Below are 24,037 nucleotides of genomic sequence, written 5' to 3'. Positions count from 1 at the left end.
AACCAGTGCTTAGGGGACACTTTTCCCCCAAAATATTTGTGTTTAATCAATTTACCGCAAACTAACTGCCACAGCGAGCCTGGACTCGGGTAGCGTAACAGTACAAAAGACGGTAAATGGAAGTTGGGTCTTCTGCCTCCGCACCTGGCGGGTAACAAATGGTGACGGGACGAATACGCAATTCGTCAAGTGGTAGAAATGGTAGTCAAAAGGGACCCGGGGCACATGTTTTGCTCCAGAACCAGTTCTTTCAGGAAAATCTCCTGTAAAAGCTCAACTGGGTTTAGATCTGGTTCCTGACTGACCTAGAATACCATTCACATCATTTCCCATGACCCACTGGGCCCCGGGTGCTCACGTTCATCCCTTTAAGGCCGCTAATGAAAAGGTCATCACCTTGGTAGATTCACCAGCAGAGGTGGGAAGCAGCTGAGACTGAGGCACCTTTACCCGAGTGTCTCCATTTCGGGAGACTCCTTCACCTGTCGTCCACCGGTGGCTTGTGGGGATTTTACGTCCGTCGTAACGTACTTCTCTCGTCCGATTCTGGCATTTCCAAATTCCCCAGCGCTCAGGAACAGCGACAGATAGACTTACCGACACCTCGATGACGATGAATCATCCGTGCGTCCTGTGGATGAATGAAAGTCAGAACATTTTCGTTCCATTTTTATGGGTTTTCTTTTTGCGTTTCCAGCTTCACCGTCTCCAACTTTGGGCATTTCTACTCAGCCAACTGAGGCATTAACCTCTGTGGACCCGCTCTACAGTCCTCGGTTCCTCTAAAACCGCGAATGCGTGCGTTTCGACTGCAGCGGAGTTTGCCCCATTGCGGTATTTCTACTTTTGCGGTATTTCTACTTTTGCTGAGGTTTTCCGGGTCGGCCCTCCAGCAGCGCCTCTTCTCAACCTGTGCGATCTGTGGGGGGAAACGTTGTGTCACCTCTGACTTCACAGGAGCCGCCGGGCTGTGATTGGAGGAGAGAGGCGTGTTCGCCGCAGGAATGTGGCGCTCAGGTGGAGAGAGAGAGAGAGAGAGAGAGGGAGAGGGAGAGGGAGGGAGGGAGGTCGAGAGAGAGGGAGAGGGGGACACCAGACACACCGACGCTACCGCACCGCTCACACAGCCGAGGACGGCGCAGCGCTGCCGGTGACTCTCTCCGCTCCTCACCGCGCGCACCTCGGACCTGTTCGGTCTGAGAGGAAACAGGCACTGGAGCTACCTGCTGCCACGGGAGTGTCTTATCCGCGCAGGACTGAGCAGACGTGAAAAATCACCTGCCTGGAGGCGACAGTAAGACTCTCTCTCACACTCCAGGGACACATTTGACATTGTTTCCCATTTGGAGTAACCTGGATGCGACCCACGGCTGAGGGGCTTCTGCTGTAAAGAAGAAACCAACTTTTCTGCGCCTGAATGTCCGGCAGGAGATTGCGTCTTATTTACACTCTGCGTGTCCCGAAAGAAGGATCTGATGCGCTGGGATTTGGGAACTGAGTAAAACAGCTGTTTGGATGGAAGAGTGCTGCAGCTGAGAGAGAAAGAGAAGAGAAGAGTTACTTTAAAGCGTCCCTTTAAAAAGAAGAAGAGGAGGAGTAGGACGAAGAAGAAGCTCGGGAGAGAGTTGGACATGGATGGTGTTGGGTCTGAAACCCGTGTGTCGGAGCAGCCTGCAGCTGGGATGCACTGTGCACCTGAGCCGCGACGTTTCACGCCATGATACGGGAACGAAACTGCACCTGACCGTGAATGTAACATTACCTGAACCCGAATCCACGAGGATCTACTATGTTGTCTCCACTGACCAGGTAAACCTCGGACTTTAAAATGTGTCTCTGGGGACGTTTTCTGGCGTCCCGCGGGAAGGACTGCATGAGAGCTGAGTGAGGGTGATTTATAAGAAGTGGGCCTTGATGGGAGGTGATAAATTCCAGAGAATTTCTAAGCGGAGGCTGTTTGTGCCCTGATTGAGTTGCATTTCGGGGAAGGAGATATGTGGTGGCTTTAAATATTTACCTTGAGTTCTCTTGCTTGCAAGGAGCTGCAAAGCCTTGAAATTTCCTTGCAGTACAGTGAAGGATGGGAGGTGATAAATTCCATGGACAGCTGAGTTTTTTTGAAAGCCGTTTGTTCTGTGGCTCACTTCATTACAAGAGTTGCAGGAAACAGGGCTTCATGCGGTGGCCTGAGACACGTTTCCCCGGTTGCTTTTGGGTGCAGCGTCCTCCGTCAGAGCACTTGTTTGGCTTTTCCATCGAAGAAACTTGACTCCCAGCAGTTCAGATAATCCTGCAGTCGCCTGCGCAGCTGATATGTTTTCCTCCGGGGGCAGAAGTCGTATCCAGCCTGCTGTAGGCTACTTCCTGCCAGTGGCTGAGGTAATCCTCCCGCAATATATCTCTGATATTGCAACTCCTGGCTCCACATTCCACCCGTCCTGCCACGCCACCTTTATCTCCTAAATGTCACTGGCTATAAATACCCTGCTCATATTTGATGTAGTGCCATCCCTGCAGCAGAGAACGCAAACACAGGAGGCTGCGGAGGGCCTTGGTCCGTGCTCCAACTGCGCATAAAGGTCCTCGATTTCCCCCTAAATCTGTCTCCTGATATCACAGGTTTAAATTGACCTCGGCTCGAGGTTTACTCCTCTTAGTGGAGGCAGTGCTTGCTGACACTTCTGCGCTCGGGGCGTTCACGTGCGATTTTTTTCCCCTTTTATGGGCTGCGTTCGATACAGTGTTGTCGGGAGAAATGTGTAGGCCGTCTGTCAGGTGGACCGCTGTCAGCCTGATCGGTCTAGAGGAAGAGAAGGATTTGCCTCAGGGCACATTTTCTGTCTCTGTGATAACTCTTTGGAGGAATGTTTGTTTGGGAAGGGGCCATCAGCCCCATGAGCAGATTTAATCTGCTTACCATGGAACACTGAGCATATAGCTTCAAAACGAGGACTCTAATTTGGTGTTACACACGGTGATGTCACTTTCTCCCGCAGGGAGGAATTTCAGCTCTTTTCTTCCCCGTGGATGTGGACTTTCGACGCGATGGGAAGCCGGGACATCAGTATTTGGAAGCTTGGCTCTTTGTTCAGTGTCTGTTTCCTCCAGCAACCCTGATGAACAATTACAGCCAAACTTATATCCAAACTTATATTCTCTGCTATTATTGAATTAGTAAACTACCTTTATTCCACATAATCAAAAGCTGAGGTAGTACATTTTGTGTACTGCAAAGTTCATTTTTTACAGATGTACCATCACAGGCACGTACTATAATGGGTCCCAGATGGGTACACAGCCTCTGATCCGCAACACAGTCAGAAAGCAGTTTTTGAAGATTTAGGGTGCAAATTTGTACCAACTCTGCCTGCACTGAAGATACAGTTACTAAAGTTATGGCATCACACTCAGGGCTGACTCAAGGTAAAAATCATTTAAGCCACGAGTACAGAAACTCTCATTTCTGTCATCCTGGTAACGTGGATGGCTCTAAATACTACGATACCCGTAGGACCCGGACGGTGTTGGAGAAGAGGCCAGTCCCAGGTACGGAACAGCGCTGTGGGAACAAAACACTGCACCCCAGTTGCCGAATTCATCCAGAATTGACCCAGAATCTGACAGAGAAGTGACGGAAGTTGCCTAATGTTTTGTCAGGTTTCTGCAAAGGGTAATCTTCAGCTTCTGCGGGTGTTAGTGGCGCAAGCAACGTAATTTTAAGCTGAGTGTTTGGGCGTTTCATATTAAAATGCACCTTGGGAGCTGTAGCGAGGGATACAATCCAACCTTTCCTCTCCAGATTCAGATTCCGATACCTCAGCTCAGCCTCTTTGCCGACACTGAGCACCGATCCGACACGAGGGCTCTCTTTTCCCCAAATTTAAAATCTCCGTACCTCACGGAACTCACTGGTATCATGTTTAATTAGGGGTAAAAATGAATTTTATAAAGACATTGCTGCTCTGATGATTCAGTCGGGAGAGTTTCGTTTTCCAGCCAAGCCCCTGGAGTGCCCCGACTGCCAGTCACTTAACATGCTCGGTGCAGTTAATGGACGGGAAATTAACAAGTTAAGGAGAAAGCTGCGCTAATTTTCTCAGCTCTGCCCGATGATTATACCGGTGTTTAAAGTTGTAGTCTGTACGTTCTTGTCACTTGGGCCTTTCCCAGTTGAGAATAAAATGCAAAAAACCCTCTCTCAGTATTTCCTGATGGCTATACTATTGTTTATAGGTACATTTTGTACATTTTGTCACTTTGGGTGTATCACGTGATTGTTCTCGTCAAGGTACAAACGAAAGGGTTAAGAAAGAGACCAAGACGTTCTGTCCCAGCCGCAATCTTTTGTACTCAAAAAGTAAACCTCTCCTCCACCTTTGTCTAAATCCTGGAAAGATTCCAGTCGCTAATCCAGTCAAAGATTTATTTATTAACAAAACCACACAAACTCCAACAATACAAAACCTGCAATGGTTCCAAATGTTCAAAGTAAACGAGGACCAACACACGGTGCGGAGTGAAAACCACAGTTGCAGCTATCTCAGTTGCTTAAGCCGTTCGTTCTGAGGGACATGGAAGCATTTTAACCTTGTGAACACAACCTTGTGATGTCCCACTTTATACACATACTGTTTCCAGGTTCCTTTGAAGCATGTTCTGGCCCTGATTCGCTCGTGCACACTTAGCCCTGTTCTCTCAGAGAAAACAATGAAGTCGGACAGCGATCTTACCGATGGACACTGTCTAGTTTCAAGGTTCAGTCAGATAAGACTTTACTGCTCGGTGTTCGTGTCTCTCTGCACAAACCTGATGAAAAGCTCGTACCTGTACTGTTGGGAATCTTTAGTTCCAGGGCGGATTAGGGTTGCGGTTTTACCCATTCAGTGTCTCGCTTTCCCTGTCAGCAGGTGATGGACGCGTCGGCTTTGTGCCAAGGAACAATTGATTTGGTTTTGGTGGTGATCCAGATCTGGGATTTCTGCCACTGAACCATTAGTGTTTTTAAGCTGTAATTATGAGGATGATGGAGACAGAAACTCGACTCCCAATCCTGCGGGTATGTTTGCAGGCTCACGAAAACTATTTTTATTTAGTTTAAGTGTAGAGTGTAATGGGCGTAAATCTAGGTTGGCAGAGAGTCTTTTCCTAAATTTCCATTTCCACGGCTTAACCTTTACTGGTGAAGCCGTGTGACTGGTCGTAGGAGTGATTACCCTCAATTGTGTCTGCTCTTTAATGTTTAAAAATTTTGGGGGGGGTTTCGCTCATTGTTCATCACGTTTGTCTGTTGTTTTTTGTCACGATATCAGTTGCGTGCATGTCTTCGTGTTTCTCATGTTGTGGGGCCACGACTGTAAATGACCTGAGAGGCTCTGCTTCAGTCAGAGTGACTGTGAAAAGATAATCTCCTGAGGTATGACGGTGTACCAAGTTTGTTCTCCCTGTCGCGGAAGGAGCAAGTGAAGCGAAGCGAATGGAAGGGGAAAGGAACCATAGTTGAGCAAGAGGTTAAGTCTAGACATTTTGGCAACAACCAGACCAACAACACGATATCAACGTCTGTCTTTCACTTAGTGATTTACCAGAACCCTCTCTGGGTGTTTTGTCCAGACATACAATAGAAATTAATTTATTTTCTCTAAACTTTTTTACTACATCTTCAAGTGAAGCAGCTGCTGAGGCACAAAGACCTTCCACTTGTGTTCAGAGGGGCTCGTTTTGTTAATGCGGGCTGACTGAGGCCGCTGAGTGCTCGATTGTTGCCGCCTCATTCATAGTCAATACAGATCCAGGGGTCAGAGCTGACCGCAGAGCCTTCAGACTGAACATCTGTTAAAGGTTGTGTCAATTCATTCAGCAGCGTGCTCCATATAACCATCAGACCCTCCACCAGGCTCTCCCAAATGCTGGGTGGGTCACAGCTAAATCTCTAGGTGGGTCAGAGGTCAAGACTGGCCCCTGGTTGGAAGACGTATTGCTTTTCCACACTCCGTGGGTGTGCAGACAATTGTAAAAAGAACGCCTTTTGGTCCCCATACAGAAACGCTCAGACCAAGATCCCACACGAAGAAACTAAAGGTCCCGAGATCTTTAGTCAGGTGTCTCCGGTGTTGACGTGACTCGCACCTTCCCGCAGGTCAGAGGACACATTCTCACCTGCAGTGCACTCTAAGTGCTGCGTAATAGCTTCAGTGTAACTGCCTGGTAACAGCGTGGAACCGTTGTTTATTTGTGCAGGGTGGGAATGTGAGCGCTACCTGTCAGAGTGTGTTCAAGGAAAGGTTTGTGAGTTCAGTCACATTGCAGAGGAATTATAAATGAGGGTTGGGAGCGTGCAGCATGTTTTACATCTGCTCGTGAAGCTAGTGGAGGTTATGTCATCTGTCTGAGTGTCTGTATGTGGACGGAGTAGTGTTTGTTACTGCCGGAGCTGCCAAAATCAAAGAAAATGTTTAGAAACTCCTGATGGAGATCTGCATCAAATTACACAGTAATGGGATAGATGGAATAAGGAAAAATTACCAATTATTTTCTCAATTAATCGATTAAACATTTGGTCAATAAAATATCAGCAAATAGTGAAAAAGGCTCATCACAAGTCTCCAGAGCCCAAGGTGAGACCTTCAGATGTCTTGTTTTGGCCGTCCAAAACCCAACAATGCCCACTTACCCAAACAATCAACGGATTGTCAAAGTTGTTGCCCATTAATTTTCTGTCCCTCGACCAATCCGTTCATCGAATAAACATTGCAGATCCACGACAAACCAAAGATCGTTGAGGGTTAAAGTTTCACGGAATTTCCACTGCACTTTAAAACTTTTTCTGAACTGTAAACTATTTACGGAGATACCCTGCTAACTAACAAACTGTACAAATGAACAAACAGGGCTACAGGGAACCTTGGAGTCGGCAGTTGGACAGACGGGTTGGTGGGAAGATGCGACTTCCAGAAAACTAACGAGGATCTTCATTAATCTGCTGATTGTTTGTTTTTTTTTATTAATCAATCAGTCATTTAGTTTATAAAATCTCAGAAAACCATTTCCTAGAGCCCAAGGTGACATCTTCAGATTTGCTTATTTTATCTGACCAATAGTCCAAAACCCCTAAGATATTCAGTAATAATATAAAGCAGAGACAAAAGGGAAACCCTCACATTTGAGAATCAAAATATTACTCGGTGATGAATCGATTAGTTATTATTTTTGTACACGTATAACTTCGTCAGAGAATCGGAGAATTGTTCAGTGATAGTTCATGTGTGAGTTCAGCTCATTTAGTTGCCTAACACACCTCATGACCCATAACTGTTCTCCGTTAATGTCCAAACGTAACTTTTCATCTTGCGCAGTTTATTCACCAACCTGCATTAAATGGGAGCCTTAGAGTTCAGATTTCCCGTTTGTCCGGGGCAGGTTCATTTATCGTTAGTGCATCATAAAGTTTTTACCAAACAAATCTATTTATGATATTCAAATAAAAGCTGACTGAGAAGATGGTTCTAGTCTTATTCTGAGTGTTCCTTGCGTAATAACACGAGCAGTTGGTGCTGTTTTTGTCGGGCGTGGCTGGTGTGTTTTTTCCCGAGAGCGACTAATCTCAGTCAAAATAAACAACTAGTCTCGTATTGATTAAAGCCACTTCCCTCTCCCTGCCCCGGAGCTATCCACTAATGTGCTGCTATAGTCTTAATGAGAGCAGGAGGAGGCGGCTGACCCCCGCTCACCTCTGTAAGGGCCCCTGTAGTGAGGGGGCCAAACGGCCAGTGACCAGAGCTGCTGTCTTTAATGTTCAAAAACCGAAGCCAAAGATGGAGTGAAACTGAGAGAAATGACTTCATCTCTGTGGATTACTTTGGTCCGCATCATTCGTGTGTATAATAAGTCCTGCCGGCCGTTGGGGAAAATGGATGTTTGTTTTAACAGAACTAGTAAAAAGAAGTCGCCGTGTCCATTTTTTGAAAGCAGCAACGATAGTGATTTTTCAGCAGATCAAACTGTGACGCAACACCGACACATTGTCACCTTATAAAGTTGTTTCCGTAGCTGTGTTAGCAAACGGTTGCATATTTACATGTCCAGCAGACACCGAGCAACATCTTCGTTCATTTGCAGTCATGTTTCCGTCCACCTGACGAACTTAGGTCCCATATTCGCTCCCCTTTTTAGCACTTGTTGGTCCCAACCAGCTCCCGAGGAAGATCTCTGGCTCTTCGGCTGCTAAACGCTCCACCGTGTTCACCAGCTGGTCGCTGTGACTGTGTCCCTCGGCCGTTTGCTGCTGAGCAGGTAGTGGACAAGTGGGTTTGTCAGAAAACAGCTGCCTGCTGCTGCTGCTGCTGCTGCTGGAAAAGCCGGCGGTGAGATCAGCGAGAGTGAGCCTGGCCGATAAAGCTGCGGGCTGTGAAAGCAAAACAATGAGCTGAAGGAGGCTAAAACCCGCTGCAGCGCTGAGGGAAACCACAGCTGAGGCGATCAATTGATTATAGCAGCTTTAATCAATCCGAAAGCTTAATGTTTTGAATGTAAAACAGTAGAAAAAATGTAAGGCATTATTTCTGCCATTCCAGGCGGCCATTGGTTTCATCCGTTCGTTACAGTACAATGAGAAAATTAATCAGCGGACTCCTGAAACTTGTTTAAGTTGTATAATCCATCCAACCCTGTCTACTAGGAATTACATTTACAGTGTATACAACTAATTTGCAGCAACAGATACATTTTGAAGGAAGCGTGAGTGCAACCGGGTCACGTTTTCTTTTAACATAATGAGGAAAAGTTGTTAATTTATGTACTTGGCGAGTTGCAAGTACGTTGGTACTAAACATTCCAGTAGAAGTGTTCACTTACAGACTATTTGTTTTCAGCCAAAATATCTGATGTCACAATGTCCACTTGAAGTGACCGCAGCATTATTGGACCGTTTTCTGGTTCTGTCCGGGCTCTCGCAGCACCTGGTTGAGTTTGAGGAAAGATCGGATGTTCCTCGTTTGATACAGGAAGACGTTCACCGTGACCTGCGACACGTGTTTATCCTCAATTCCCCGAACCTTAGCCGAAGTGCTTTAGAAATATACAGCATAAAGGTAATTACCAGGAGAGGGTTGATCCATCGCACTCAACATCAAGTCTGCATTTAATTCTTTCAAAGCTGCGCTATCATTATGAGGTAATGGAGTGCAGACTTTTAAATCAATCTGGACTTCAGCCGTGTTACCAATTAAAATAATTAACAGCGCTCACTGAACTGCATGACTGCATTACGCGACCGAAGCGCATTTTTAAGATGGAGTGATTGTAGGGAAAAACCCATCCGGAAACTGTACGTAAAACAGCATAGTCGGCGTTTGAGAATGATCAGCAAAGATGTTACAGTTGGAGTGTGTGAGATGTTAAAGTTACACGATTTGCAGTTGAGGACCTTTAGTCCAAATAAAGTCTGTGTGAAAATGGCAGAGCCTGTTACATCAATCACGATTATGCGCTCCTCGCCTCTTTCGGTCGGTGCGGCCTTCCTCGTTCCTCTGGTATGAATTCCCCCTTGTAAGGCCAGGATGGGAGCTCAGGGCTCTGAAGGGAAGGGCCGCTCAACCGAGTGTGAGGGAGATGTGTATCGTTTAATTGGACAGGGCAGCTACTGACCTGGGACTGAGCCAGAAGCCAGTTCCTAAAGCTCTGTGACCAGCTCTGTGTTTATGGCTCAGGGAGAGATAAGAGGCAAAACAGACTGAGAGAGGTAGATGGAACACGGGCTGGAGGCTGATGGCGGAAGAGGTGAGATGTGAGAGAGGAGGGCAGGGCAAAGGAAATAGAGAAGATTAAGTCGGTGTAACGTTCCAAATATCTTTCATCTATTCCTTAGAGTGTGTTTAATGAAAACGATCTGTCCCATCAGAAAACGGACCCTTACGCGTATGACACACTGCGACTGTCAGCAACGCAGCGCCAAGAAGCAATCAGAGAGAGCGGCTTTCCAAGAAACCGCTGGCACTTCTCAGAAAAAAGCACTCGTCCTTGGATGAGTCAAGGGCGGAGACGGACTGAGAATCTGCGTCCCACAGTTGCCTCGCCGCGTTTGCCCGGAGGTAAAGCTGGTAGAACGAGCACATCAGGAATATTATATATATTAAGCTTGATCAAGCTCTATAATATATATAATAATATAATAACAATAATGATATATAACCGTATGTATGTATATATGACTATTGTGAAAGTGAAGCGCATTGAACCGAGTTCGAGAGTGAACTTTCATTCTTTACTTTCAAAACCACATGAGCAAGAAGTCCTAAACGTGCTATGGATTAAATAACATCAGCTACCGAGCTCCCATGTCAACAGGTCCGTCTGCTTGACAACGGAGCAAACTCAATCTGCCGATTGACAACTGTGTGATGTGGTTGGAGAGTCCAGAAAGGGTTTTGTTCGAACGGTTAACTTTCGTCATGTAGCTTCACTGAAGCGCCAGACCAAGCTGAGTATATGTGTGACACTGTCAGGCGGCGTGGCATAAGGTGATTCGACAAAAGCGGCAACTGGATGGTGAGGAATCGCCCCAAATGTGCACTCACGAATAATGTAAACAACAAATAAACAAACAAAACAAAGACAAATAAAAACAACGTCGTTGACACACTATTTGTTAACTCTCCTTTTTGCATTTTGTGTCGCAGTAGGGTATTTTCTCGTCTTGCAGAGCATTGACTGAGCTTGTTGGTTGTAATTATTGTGTTGTGTCGTGTCATGTTGTCGTCTGGGTTGGCGGGGGCGGCCAGTTGGGAGACGTGTTCCCGTCAATATTTTTGTTTTGTCTGATAAGTACAATTTAATTATGTTTATGGAGATAATAAAAATATGGTACAGTTGGCATCATTTTATGAAAGTGGGGTCATGAGATGGACAGGGAGTAATGAGAGGGGAGCTGGGATCCCTCCATCTCGGGTAATGTGGGAGTTAATAAGAACTGCTGGAGTGGGTGGGGGGACTGGGCAGGGGGAATTAATGATACTTGCTGGATGGGGGGGCATTCCTGACCTTGGCTCCCGCCCACAGGGGGTTCGCGGTAGCGTGGCAGCTTATTTGTGGATATTATCAATGACCTAAAGACCTCGGCTGTTTGAAGTGTCAGTCGCGTCTTGTGTCCCGTTTTCTCCTCCCGTCCTCCCTTTCTGCTTCTCAAACAACTCTGCAGCGACAGCTTCCGCATCTTCGCCTCCGTGCTTTCTGCGTTCATGTGTGTGTAGTGTGGAAAAGCGACGAGGCCGATGTCACCAACCGACTGACGGTGGTTGTTTCTCTCCGTGTCTCCAGGAAGCTGACTCTGCGCCGAGCCCTGACCTTTGTCCTTCTGCTGGTCGCTCCCGTCTGCCTGTCCGCCCCGCAGAGTGTAAGTCCGACCAACACACATCAACACAAGTCGCCGCACGGCCTGCACACAAATGCCTCCGCTCGGTTTCAGAACCTTCTACCAGATTGACCCCGGATTGATTCTCAACCACAGCTGCTCTTAAATGACGTAACCCTCCGCAGCGGGAACGCTGTAATCAGCCAATCACGACTGAGCACAACTGTAATGAGCCTCCACCACATTGTCCATAATTGCTTAAAAATGTTTTGGTGTATGAAATGTCAAGAAAATAGTGAAAAAAAAAATGCTAATTACAACTTTACATGGAACACGAGACTGTTAGAATTTTTTTTGCTTGTAAAATAACTAAAACTAATCAGTTGATCGATAATCAAAATAGTTTCGGTTTCAGTTTATTTTTCTGTGGATTGACTTATCGATTGATTCACCGATCGCATCAGCTATGACCCAAGCCAAATTTCAGGCCGCGTTATTACATTTTCAGGAGAACGCCAACAAAATCTGACGGACAAACGATATACGGGATTATCGACAATCAAAAAGTTGTCAGGACGTACACATGGAGCAGACACAGAGCTGCATCCAATCTGAGTCATCTCGCTCTCCACCTGATCGGTCTAAGTCCAGCAACTCCGACGCTTTAGCTGCCACATGTTCCACTTTCTTCACCAGCTAGTCGCTAACTCTGTCCGCCTGCTCTTTGCTGCTGGGCAGGTAGTGGACAGTGGGCTGACTGGAGCTGGTTTGCTAAGAAAGACGGCCGTCATCTTCTGTTGGTTCATCGCTGAGGACAGTCTCTTTCATATTGGACATTATCATCCGATTCGTTGAAATAAGAATATTTGTTTAATGACATTTAATGAATTAAAGTTTAACGGAGGCTTAACCAATGTCCTTATTAAATATCTTTGAATTCTTATAACGGAGCTCCTTCGAGTCTACTTACATAGATTTTTGAGGAGCCCGTGTGCAGGGCAAGTCAGTCGGCAGCCATAATTTCAGCCTTTGTGTTGTGTTGTGCAAATGCAAGCTAATAGCTGGATGACAGTGTTTCAGCAAGTGGCACCACGCTTTACAAAAGGGCCTTGTGGTCCCAACCTGTCAAGGCCCAAGGCCATCTCCCACAGCCTGGCCACTTTTCCTGCCCTTACCTCTTTTTTTTTTTTTTTTTTTGACAGAGTTAATTGTTGTGATTAAGCTAATTTGTATGGAGAAAAACTCTGCTCTCAGGCTCCACATTGGAAAATCCAGCTCGTTTAGATAATAAACCATTCACAGCCCTTTGGCCAGCGTCAGATGGTAGCAGGTCTGCTGATGGCTGAGGTCAGGCAGCGCGTTGATTGGATTGTTTTTGCAGCGGCAGCGTGTTTGTCTTCCGATGGTATTTTGTCTTGGAAATGGTGGCGTTCCAATAAGCCGGCATCCTCTCGGTCTTTCCATGCCCTGATTGCTGCTGCGCTACATTTTTCTCCTCCGACTGCAGCGTCCATCTTTCATCACCGTTTGTCTTGTTGTCAGGCAGACACCCCCCAACCTTTCCCCCCGGCTCTGGGTGGGATAGCCAGACATAGAGAGAGGCTATACCCCCAGCACTCTCTGTCACATCAGACACAGGAATGTAGCGGAGGGTCAACACGCTTGAGACACGTTTTTCATTTTCAGTTTTTAGGAAAAACAGCAAACAATCAGAAGTCACCGGTGTCATTAAAAAAAAAAAAAGACACTGAAGAAAACAAAGTCATGTCATTATGAAAAGCCAGTTTAGACGACGTAGATAACTGGGAGATTTTCGGCCTTCAGTCATCATTGCCGCTGCACTGGCAACGTTTCTGCCGTCAACATTGGCTCAGGTAAAGATGAGAACAGGACAAACAGACCAAATCGTTCAAGAAATGTGAAATGCTGGACCAAGAAAGAGCTGGTTGTAACCACGTCAAACTACTCTTCCTTTTGTGCTTTACAGAGGCTTTGACCTACAGTATGGTCATGTTATTGGCTTACTCAAGTAGTGCTCAAGTCAGTTTTATGACAACATAACATATGACACCCTCTATCCTTAGACAAGAACATCCCCCCCAAAAAAACATTTTTAATTTCAGTATCTCTGCCAAGGCTGAACGAACCTCTATTACTTTAACAACAGTAAACATTTGGAGGATCTGCAACAAAATACACACAGTGGCAGCACCGACCAAAATATGTCCTCAACACCAGTGATTAAAATTCAATTAAAAGTTGACATCGAAAGCTTGTTCAGATTTATAGACTTGTTTAATAACTTTTTAATTAGGTATTTGCTGATTTACAGCAAAGTTTTAGCTAATTTTACACCAGATTATATTTAGGCAAAGTTGTTGCACGGCTGCTTGTGTTTAGGCAACAGTTTAGATTGTCTTTTTTTGCTAGAAAACCATGTTTACATTCTTCACTATAAGTTGAGGAAGTTGGCGTCAGTACGGAAGTCATCTCAGCAGTAGCATCGAAACATTTGAAACGGTCAGGTAGCCCTACGGACAATCATGAGATGCATGTGGCAGGTCCGTTTTATTCAAGGTTCAGTAGTTCAGTAGTGAGTACTGGGAAAAAATACAAGTTTCTGTCCAGCGCGTAGAAATGTTAAGAAATCATTTTAAAAAATGTATGGATCCTCACCAAGACCTTTGGTTCACATCGTGACTTTTTATCATTTGTCATTTAGGTCTGTTCACACATCTTTGAGATATCATGCTAACTGGGCATCACATAAAGGACTTAAACAACAAGATGATCAATGTGTTGTTCTGTGTAAAGTGTGGAAAAGTTACCACCAGCGGTCGTGAGTCAAGAGTTAAGAGTAATGTTTGAGACAATGAGGTACCTATTTTTGTTTGCTTTTGCGTATGATTGTGGTCTCCGTCTTCACCAGTCGTCCCCTCGCTGCCTTAAGGGTGGAAAGTTTTTCCAGCCTTGTCTGTCAGCTCCCGCCTGTCTCTGCAGACTGGGAGAGCTGGTCTGCTGACAGACGAGAGGCATGATGGGAAAGCCAGACAACATCCCGCTCAGCGACTCTGTTCACCTGCACGTTGGATCGCAGAGTCTGTCCGACGTCAGGTCCTCCTTTTATCCCCCGGCCTCTCTTACTGTATGCAGTTTGCTTTTCAAACATCAGGAGATTTTTTTTTTTTTTTTTTTCCCCCTCTTCATGTTAAGGAGGGGGGATTGGTGACTTGTAAAGGTCAAAGGTCACTTTCATTAATCTAGAATGCCAGCTCGCCCCATCTCCAACTGTTATCAACGCTAATTTGACCGGCGGTAACACTAATGAGGGCAACCTCAGGTGACCCTGCCATGGAAAATGATGGAGAGTCGGAGCACAGGTTGCTCCCAGTGTGTGTGTGTGTGTGTGTGTGTGTGTGTGTGTGTGTGTGTCTGCATGTCTGACCAATTCAATTCTGTGAGTCAAAAACTCAGAGGGCCTCAGTCAGTCTCCACTAGCTTTAACTACACAACTACAAGACAAATGTACGAACAGGCGGTAACAGTTAAAATGACCAGAAAACAACATAACGTACAACATCATGAGAGCAACATAGGGAACAAAGGGATACGACATAAGAAGTGTAATGACCTGCCGTATAGTAAAGGTCTGATGTTTTCCTTACACTCGGTTAAACTCACAACGTGTCACAACATGTCATTTTCAAACCAACAACAAAAGTGGGAGTCGGTGACATCGTGAAGTAGCGTGGGACCATGGGAGCTGTCGTCCTCACCGCCACCGTCGTCAGTCTGCAGTCTGCTTCTCCCCGTCAGGATTCCCCATCGGTGTCAGTCGCTCAGGAGGTTTTTACCGGGAGCCGGATTATCCGGCGCATTGTATCCACATTCCATATTATGACGTGACCGCGGGACCCTAATTAGACTCCATGTATTACCATGGGACTTAGATCAGTATTAAGATCAGTTTGGAACCAGGACGGTTGATGGAAACCACCTGCTACAGCTAAAACACGTGGGACTGTATGTCCCACATGGAAAAGACTTATAGTAACAGGATTTATACAGTTGTATGTTTTTCTCCGAATCTCAAAATCTGACATTTTAGCACCTGATATGCCGACTTTTTTTTTTTCTTCCACCTTGTAACTTATTTTCGTTTATTAATTTAGTCAGTTCCTGTTAAATGGGGAATAATTAACCCAAGGGAGAATTGCATCGAAGGTCCAGTAACCTCTACCACTCTCTTCAAGAAAACTCAGCATTTGAAGTGAATGGGAAAAACTCCAACATGTAATGTGAGATAAAAAGTCAGTAACGGTTTTTTGGCAGGACGTCAGAGCGTCATTATTTATATTTAATTTGTCTCGCGTGTATATTTGTGGCAGTTTTAAAAGAAATGTTTCCATTAAGAAGATATGGAGTCTGTGTGATTGACAGGTTGCTGCATCATTTGCTCCATTTCAGCGTCTTCCTAGTATACGTGTCATAATATCTCTGTCAGTTACAGTGGTAAGTGAATTTAGTATCATATGTCTGTTCCAGTGCTAAATCGATTAGTCGACTGATCGATTCGTGGATCGACACTTCATTTTGACGGTTGATTCAATGTTTACGTCATTTATCGCGACAAAAACGACAAAATTCTCCAGTTTGCAGATTTGCTGCTATTCTCTGTTTTGTTTTCACTCTAAATCAAATATCTTTGAGTTCTAGTCTGATTAGAAAAATAGTTTGAGCTCTAGTCCTTTTATTGTCAACGCAATAAATCAGGAACACAACATGACAGAAACATCCAACTTACAACGCACTCCTCCTGCCGCTTTACAGTAGATGCTCTGATCAGACAGCGGAGAATCCTGCGGCATACATGTGAATATTAGTGAGGAAAGTGTCGGGAGAGGAAGACAAGTTGCCTCAAGCTCTGTTTTGTACGCGTTCTTATTCACTTCCTGCCCGGGTGTTAATTCCTCGTCTTGCACAACAGATACACCAGATGACTTTGACCTCAGCCCTTCCTGACGGAAAGTCAGCTGGATTGTTGCACACGTGTGCGTAAAGAGTTAAAAGAGTGTGAGAGCCGGCTCCTGTATGAGAAAGCGATGGGAACGCTGCCAGTTTCAGTCCTCCCCCAGGGCAAGAACTCTGGAATGTGGTTGAGGAGCGCCATTGAGATTCTCTAATCACTTATATTGTTTGCCTCTGATGATCCTGATCCACCAGGCTCACACAAAGTTTTTATATATATATATATATATATATAATATAATATATTATATTCTACTCTTTGAATAGATTTATCTCCCTGTTGGATTTCCAGCTATAAATCCTGTGGGTTTTGTTTTTCACACATAACTCCCCCGAACGAACGTTTTCCCTTTCACAGATGATATCCCGTCATTCTGCCAACATTGCAGTGTCTCTGTCTCTGTGCCAGTTGCCACCTGACAGCTTTGAAATTGCAGGACAACAATGCGGATTGATAACGGCAGGGAGCGGACAAGGGGTGTCGTCCCCGTCTCAGCCGACAACTCCAGAGTGGCAGTTTGTCCAAGAAAAAAAAACAATATTACCAGAAATACGAAAACAGCAGCGTAAGATAGAAACTCATCCGTGTGGTTGGGGAAAATATTAAAGGTGTTAAAAGCTCTGAACATTGTACCCAGGTTGCAAAGGCAAAACTTTTATGTTTATCAACAAAAAAAAAGTCTTTATTTTATTGCTTTTGACACCGTAGCAACAGAGTTTGTCCTGCGGCCTGTCCTGTCCATCACTGTTATTAAATGTAATGCAACACTATTTTTTAGTCAGTTTTACACATATCAGGCAGTTGTTGTCACTGTTTTTCTTTGTTCTCTTTAAATGAGTGCTATAAGAAATGAATGTTAAGAGAAATTACAAAGGAAAGTGATCTGAATTTTCTAATGGATTGTGTGCAAGTTGTGGAGGTGCCTTAAAGCGCAGTTGCTCTAATGGCCGAAATTTCTCTAGAGTTACCAAGTCAGAGTATTTTTTTTTCTTTTCTTTTTTTTCAAACTTAGTCTCAACAGCTAATGCCACTTTATGACCATGTCGGCAGTAAAGTAGCCGTCTCTCTCTCTCTCTCTCTCTGTCTCTCTCTCTGTCTGCTTCAGTCCTCCTGGGTTTCTGCGTGGGGTCCCTCTGGCGAGGCCTCGTCGGGACGTCCAGCACGTGCCCGACGGCAGCTGCACTTCAGGAACGAGTGGGCGACGTGGAGCGTCTGGTCCGTCTGCTCCCGCAGCTGCGGGGCCGGAGCCTCAGTGCGGACACGCACCTGCATCACCAGGTAAATAACAGCCATTCTCCGGCAGGGTAACACAGCTCGGTGCACATGCAACGGAAAGGAACACGAATACGTATATATTCTTAATTTAGTCTTTAATGTTTTACTGGCAAAGATTGAACAATAAGTGACAAAAAAACCCAAAAGAAAAACAAGTTTGAGAAATTAAATCACAGCTTTCCCATCATTCATGTGGATTTATATCGTGGCCTCTGTTCCGATGCCGATATTTTGATTCCCCTTTTCCCATTTTTTTCCCCGTTGTGCTTCGTAGTCTCAAGATATGTCTCGAGTTTTTCCATTAGCAAGATTTCTTCAACAATTACCAACCATTGGTCCTTTGTCAGGGGGCGCTGCCTTCCCCCAGCTCCTCGTGATAACTTCTCAACTCGCTCTTTAACCAAGTATCTGTTGCTTCCCATTACATGTGGTACTTGGTCTCTATACGTGCGGTAGATGGAGAACCTGAAAATTATCTGCACTCTCTCCACCATAGGACATAATGCGTTTCAAGTAGGTTCCCAGTGATCTTGAGAAGTGTCAAAACTGCAACTGAAATCCTCAACGTGTCGTCTGTATTTTCAGAGAAACCTGAAATGCATTTCGAGTCATATATTTGAAGCCTTTTTTTCAGCCAGTTCCTACGCTTGAAATGTTGTAATAGTTTCATATTTTACAAAATATATTGGAAGCACATTCGGATGCTTTGCTGATACATTTCAAATGTGTCTAAATCTAAAATTTGCCAATAAAATGGAATAAATTGGATTTTTTTGAAATTGATTAACACTTTTAAAAAGCAGTTTTCATCAAGATTTTATCTGGAACCTACAGAGTAGTTACGCTGCAAACAATACTGACTCTAACGCTGATAAAGTCCCGTTTTATAAAAAATGATGAGACATGTTTTAATGTGTACGAGCTTGCTGTATGACAGAAGCCTGCACACTCACTGCATCGTTTCCCTTTGCCATACTCAGTCCCGTAAATCTCTTTGTTCTGTGTCCCAGGAACCCAGTGGGTGGACCGTGTGCAGGAGATCCCAGACAGTACAAGATCTGCAACACCAAGGTGATCTCAGCATGAAAGTTTTCACACTTTATGAAAAATGGACTTCCAGTGCAAACAGTTTTAGAACAACGGCTGATGTTTGCTCCACCAGTTGGTCATAGAGGTGTGTTCGGCTCGGGTGTAGCAGCAGAGGATTTTCAGGGCGTGATCTGGAATTTCACTGACGTATTCCGCTGCGTCTTCGCTGCGCCGCTCTGCGCCGAACTTCACCGTCGCGCCGCAGTCAGGCGTCAGACCTGCTATTGTGTCGGCGGCGTGCTTCGAGGTCAGCGGCTGTGTGTCAGACGTGTTGTGCTGTGTGTGTGTGTGTGTGTGTGCGCGTGTGTGTGGGTGTGTTTGGACAGCCGGTGACCGTGGCCCGCATGGATTAAAGGAAAAACACACAGATGGGTTGCAGCGTGTTTAAGCATGCTTTAATTTCCGCGCATGTTGCCGTTTGTTCGGTGTGTCGACACAATTCCCAGACCTCTCTCTCTGCTGCACGTCAGGATAGGAACACGAAGTTTTGAGTTTGCAAAAATCTGTTCACACAGCCGCAAATTGGACAACAGTCTGGTTAGTCATTTCTTTTAGGATTAAGACCTGGTTCCACGGTTAAGACTAGAATTGTGGCTGGTGTAGGGTTGGGTATGAAGTTGTTACGGTTAAGTTTAAGATAAACTTCCGGTGGATGAATACAGTGTCCTCAAAATGCAACCCCACGGCCTCACAGTGTGTGTGTCTGTGTGTGTGCAGGAGTGTCCTCCCGGCTCTGAGGATTTCAGAGAGATGCAGTGTGCTGCCTTCAATGACAGACCGCTAGTGGCTGGAAACTCCTTCAGATGGACCACCTTTCACGGAGGTCAGTGAGACAAGTCTCCTCTTGCTTCTGAAGACTTGGAGATGCAAGGTTTTTCCGCAACAGTTGTATAGACACACTAGATACACACGTACATTTTCTGGAAATTGAATCGAGAAACCATTGAAATATAGATATAAAGTATCCAGTTGAGAATGAGAATGTTTTGGCTAAAACAGTCAATAAGATACAGTACCTGAAAAACCAATAGGCTTTATCACAGTGATGCTAAAGACTGTAAATCCAATAAACCAATCCTGCTCATTGATTTTCAGCATTGCCAAGAATGGCTTAATACAACCAGAGATATTAATGCTACGGATCCTTCCGTGGAGGCAGTATAACAAAATCTACAGCAGCTGACAAATCTCTGTCATCTCACGTTATTTCAAAACTTCAAACTTCAAATCAAGTGTTAAGGAACTACGGCCCAAGTCAAGTGTGGCTCACGTAAACGAAATCGTTCCCTCACCCCTGGCTAATAAAAAGAAAGTACTCCTGGAGCACAGATCTGAAAAAGCCAGCTGGGGCAGAGAGTGTGTGTTTTTTTTCTGCTTGCCCCTCAGTTACTGTTTTGGTGGCAGTCATGTGGTAAATTTTCCGTGCTGCCATGGCTCCCGTGTCCTCTATGAGGCCCGCTGGGTGTTAATCCCACCTGTGTTATGAGTTTTTCCCCGTGACATCTGCCGGCTTTTTGCCTCCTCTCCCTCTCCGCTCTCTCCCAGCTCTTTCTCGGTCACCTCCCTCCCTGTCCCTTTACCTTTCCTATTTCCCCATAATAAACTAACGAGCCACTGACTGAAGATCTTCCCTGCCAGGCTCGGACCCCTGTGAACTGAGCTGCCTGGCCCTGGGTCACAACTTCTACTACAACTTCGGCCGTGTGCTCGATGGCACAGCCTGCGACAAGGAGCCTGGAGCGGTGTGTGTCAACGGACACTGCCTGGTGAGTGGAAACAATGTGTGTGTGTGTGTGTGTGTGTGTTCTTTGCGTTAGTGTTTTCTTAATGTACCGTTATCATTCATTTGTTGTTCACCGATGCTTATTTTAAAATAACTTTCGAGTTAAAGCTGCTTTCATTCATTTTAAGCCTCTAGAGAGCAGAACAACTCACAACACACACTCCTGATAGATCATTGCATACTATTCCCCCAAAGTTGTTATGGCTAATGCGTTAGCAAACAGTTGCCCATTTGCACATCTAAATGACACAGAGATGTGTCTTGGTCTAATTAAAGACCTTAATTGATAAGAGTGCTGAAACCAAACCGTACAGTAAAAGTACCCTGGAACAAAAACTAAGAGCTGAAAGAGGCTAAAACGCTTTGCAGAGCTTCAGAGTGGGGAGGAAATTCTCCGTGGTTTGTCACTGACAGTGACCCCTTTCATATTCTTAGTCTTTTGGCTTTATATTCTATAAACTTTATCTTTTATTTGCTGTTAGCAGCGCACACAACCAAATGTTTAACTCTGTGATTGGATGTTCTGTACCAAAATTGCCCTTGGGATGCACAGTTGACTTGTCCGTAAGGGTTTCTATCTCTTGTATTTTTGAAGTTTTATCACAGAACCAGACTTTTTCTTCACTGATTATTGTATCAGAGGAGTTGCGTGTTCACCCAAACCCTGCAGGTGCTTCAACTGTCAGTTACCTACCATTATCTATGGAGAGAAAGAACAGGACCTTCGCCTCTGGACTTCTTAACTCCTCCCAATTGGTACCTCTTTGGACCTGATTTCAAAGCGAGGCCGGACCGAGTTATTCTCTCTCTCTGTCCTCTCTTCATTCCCACTCTGTTGTGGTATAAGTGATGTTGACCACTCTGACTCGCGCTCTCTGGAGAAGTGAACTCCATGCTGTGCGTTAGGGCCGGGGTGCACTCATCAGTGTGGACTGCAGCCTTCGGTTGGCATTACAGCTCTGCTCACCCTCACACAGATGGCTGGAAATGAACTTCTGTCCCTGGCAATGGCATACATACTGTATGTAGTGCTAAGTGGACACATCTGCAGCATGAAGGCACCCTCGCAGTTAGAGTGAGTTATTTTTATACAGCTGACAAAGGATTAATGTGTGTCTGTGTTTACATACGTCTGGATGTGTGAGTGTCTGTGCGTGTGCGCGCGCGTGCTAACATGTGGCATGTGATGTAAATAAGTGGATTTATGGGCCGTGGACTTGGGCTGGCCGAGGTCAGAGCTGCGCGGGGCCTGAAACAGGAAGCAGATGCAGCCCGCAGCTGGTGTGGCGGGCTGCAGGTCAGAGACGGAGATCAGACTGCAGAGCACGTAGCTGGTTTGGATGCAACACATTTGTGTGTGTGCATGTGACGTGTTTGTGCAGTGTGTGTAGATGCTCTTTCGCAGCTAATTCTGCACCGTTAATAGGTTTGTTTTTCCAGGTGCGCGTGTGTGTGTTATCTATAATGATCTAATTGTATTTTCGAAAAATCAATACAATAGTGAGAAAAAATAGTGAAAAATGCACATCACAAGTTGCCAGTACCCAGGGAATGTCTTCAAATTGTTTTTTGTCTGGCAGACAGTCCAAACGCAAAAGCTGGTTTTGGTTTTTGCTCAGTTAACATTGATATATAAGAGAAATAAGGGACTTTGGCTATGCTGGCGGCTCTGTGAGGCAATACGTTGATACAAAAGTGATTTCAGGTCCGACACGTGACAAATTAAAGGAAAAACCTGAAGAAATAAGTGGAGAAACACTACGAACGCAGATGCTCCCACGCAGGTGCACTGCATGGTATAATTAAGCAGTTAACATCCAGTCACGCTCTGTGGCAGCTATAAAAAGGCTGAGCAGGCCCAGATGATTCTGATTTTGTATCAGGTCGGCAGGAGGAAAAGATCCAGGAGGCTTTGAAAGAGGGTTCATCGTCGGGGAGTGGACAGCAGGAGCTTCAGTCGCACAAGCTGCTCAACCGGCCTGTGAGTCGATAGGAGCAGCGATTGAAGTGACGTCTGCATTTAGATCTGTGGGAAAGACGTCAATAAATGCAATTAGTGCGACATGCAAGGAAAACCAGAAGAGGAAACCTCTTCCTCAGGGGACTGAGAATGTCACTGCAGCACGCGATCAGACTGTCAGCGACAGCAGTCCGTCGACAGTTACATGGAGAGGGATGTTATAGTAGGGTTGCAGTTCACAAACCGCTCATTACAGAAATGAAAACACATCTGAGCTCTCAGTGGGTTTCGGTGCAGAAAACCACAGGAACTGGTCACAGAGATGTGGGAAAAAAGTGATATGGTCAGAGGAGTCATCCTTCGCCATGTTCTCCACAAGTGGGCGAGTGCATGTGTGGCGGACACCAAGAGAACTGTATAGGCCTGAATCCTTGACCCCCACAGTGAGGGGATCCGGGGGCTCTGTTATGCTGTGGGGGGCATTTTGCTGGCATGGTTTGGGTCCATTTGTCCCCTCAGAGGGAAGGGTCACTGCAAATCAACACAAAGTGGTCCTGAGTGATCAGCTTCATCCTCTGATGGAACATCTCCATCCTGATGGGAGTGGTCTCTTCCAGGATGACAACGCCCCCACCCACAGGGCAGGAGGGGTCCCTGAAGGGTTTGTTGAGAATGAAAAGGATGTGAGTCTCAACCCAGTTGAACAGCTATGGGAGATTCTGGACTGACGTGTTAGACGGCGCTCTCCACCACCATCATCAAAACAACGAATGAGGGAGCATCTTGTGGAAGAATGGAGTCCATCCCTCCAGTAGAGTCCAGAGACCTGGAGAATCGATGCCAAGGAGCATTGAAGCCGTTCTGGCCCAACACCTTACTGAGACACTTTTTTCACCTGTATGTAGATCAGCATGCTAATATACTCACAGTGACTATGCACTAAATAGTTGAGAATAAGGGAAAGTCATTAGTTTTGCAGGTATTTGGTAATTTAAAAAAAAGGACTAGACAGATTAAAGTGTTAGCCTGCTGATGGCACTAGATGAAAAGTCACAGGACCGTCTTTTTTTTCTTTTCTTTTTAAAGTTTACCGCTTTCCATCCGATAGATTTCAAGATATTTGACTCAAAACCATAGAGGTCAATTAATCCTGAATGGTGCAGACTTAAAGAATCAGCAGCCCCAAATTTATTTTTGCACCCTCAAAGTTACATTAACAGAGATGATTTTGGTTGCATGCGTGTGTGTTTTCTGGTGTTCTCCAGGACTGCGGTCGCTCCCTCAATGGGGCCCTTGTGCACTCTGCTACCTTGTCACCGAGGATTCATTTCCTGTTGCGCACATGCAGATGCTTGGACTGGGGTTTTTTTTTTTTTTTTTTTAAGGGGCTTAGGGGGGATGATTATAGGTTCCCTAGATTGTTGCTCTCTTGCCTGGGAACCTCCCCCTTGATTGGCTTGCTCTGCAGAGCGGGAGATGAAGGCCAAAGAAGAAAGCGGCCACTGTAATCTATCTAGCAACAAGATTCTCCACACACCATAAACCATCTAGCTCATC

At 45.5% G+C, this 24,037-nt stretch overlaps 1 protein-coding gene across 3 annotated transcripts in view; it reads left to right on the top strand.

The window, feature by feature from the left end:
• The first annotated feature begins 1,116 nt into the window (after positions 1 to 1,116).
• Positions 1,117 to 24,037, top strand: part of adamtsl5 (ADAMTS like 5) — a 36,908-nt gene continuing 13,987 nt past the window's right edge. Inside the window, exons 1-6 of one of the 3 annotated variants that reach the window (XM_040132934.1) lie at positions 1,684 to 1,809; positions 11,311 to 11,386; positions 17,479 to 17,651; positions 18,659 to 18,719; positions 19,455 to 19,560; positions 20,376 to 20,503. In XM_040132934.1, the coding sequence (XP_039988868.1) occupies positions 1,790 to 1,809; positions 11,311 to 11,386; positions 17,479 to 17,651; positions 18,659 to 18,719; positions 19,455 to 19,560; positions 20,376 to 20,503 (564 nt within the window). In that variant the 5' untranslated portion in view covers positions 1,684 to 1,789. Of the gene's footprint in view, positions 1,810 to 2,996; positions 3,547 to 11,310; positions 11,387 to 17,478; positions 17,652 to 18,658; positions 18,720 to 19,454; positions 19,561 to 20,375; positions 20,504 to 24,037 lie in introns of all 3 variants that reach the window. The other 2 variants (XM_040132942.1, XM_040132925.1) reach the window with 2 other exon arrangements.

This window comes from Xiphias gladius, chromosome 1 (genome assembly GCF_016859285.1).
Source record: "Xiphias gladius isolate SHS-SW01 ecotype Sanya breed wild chromosome 1, ASM1685928v1, whole genome shotgun sequence".
Classification (NCBI taxonomy): Eukaryota; Metazoa; Chordata; class Actinopteri; order Istiophoriformes; family Xiphiidae; genus Xiphias; species Xiphias gladius.
The sequence above is the reverse complement of the archived record's forward strand: the minus strand, read 5'-3'. Positions and strand labels throughout refer to the sequence as shown.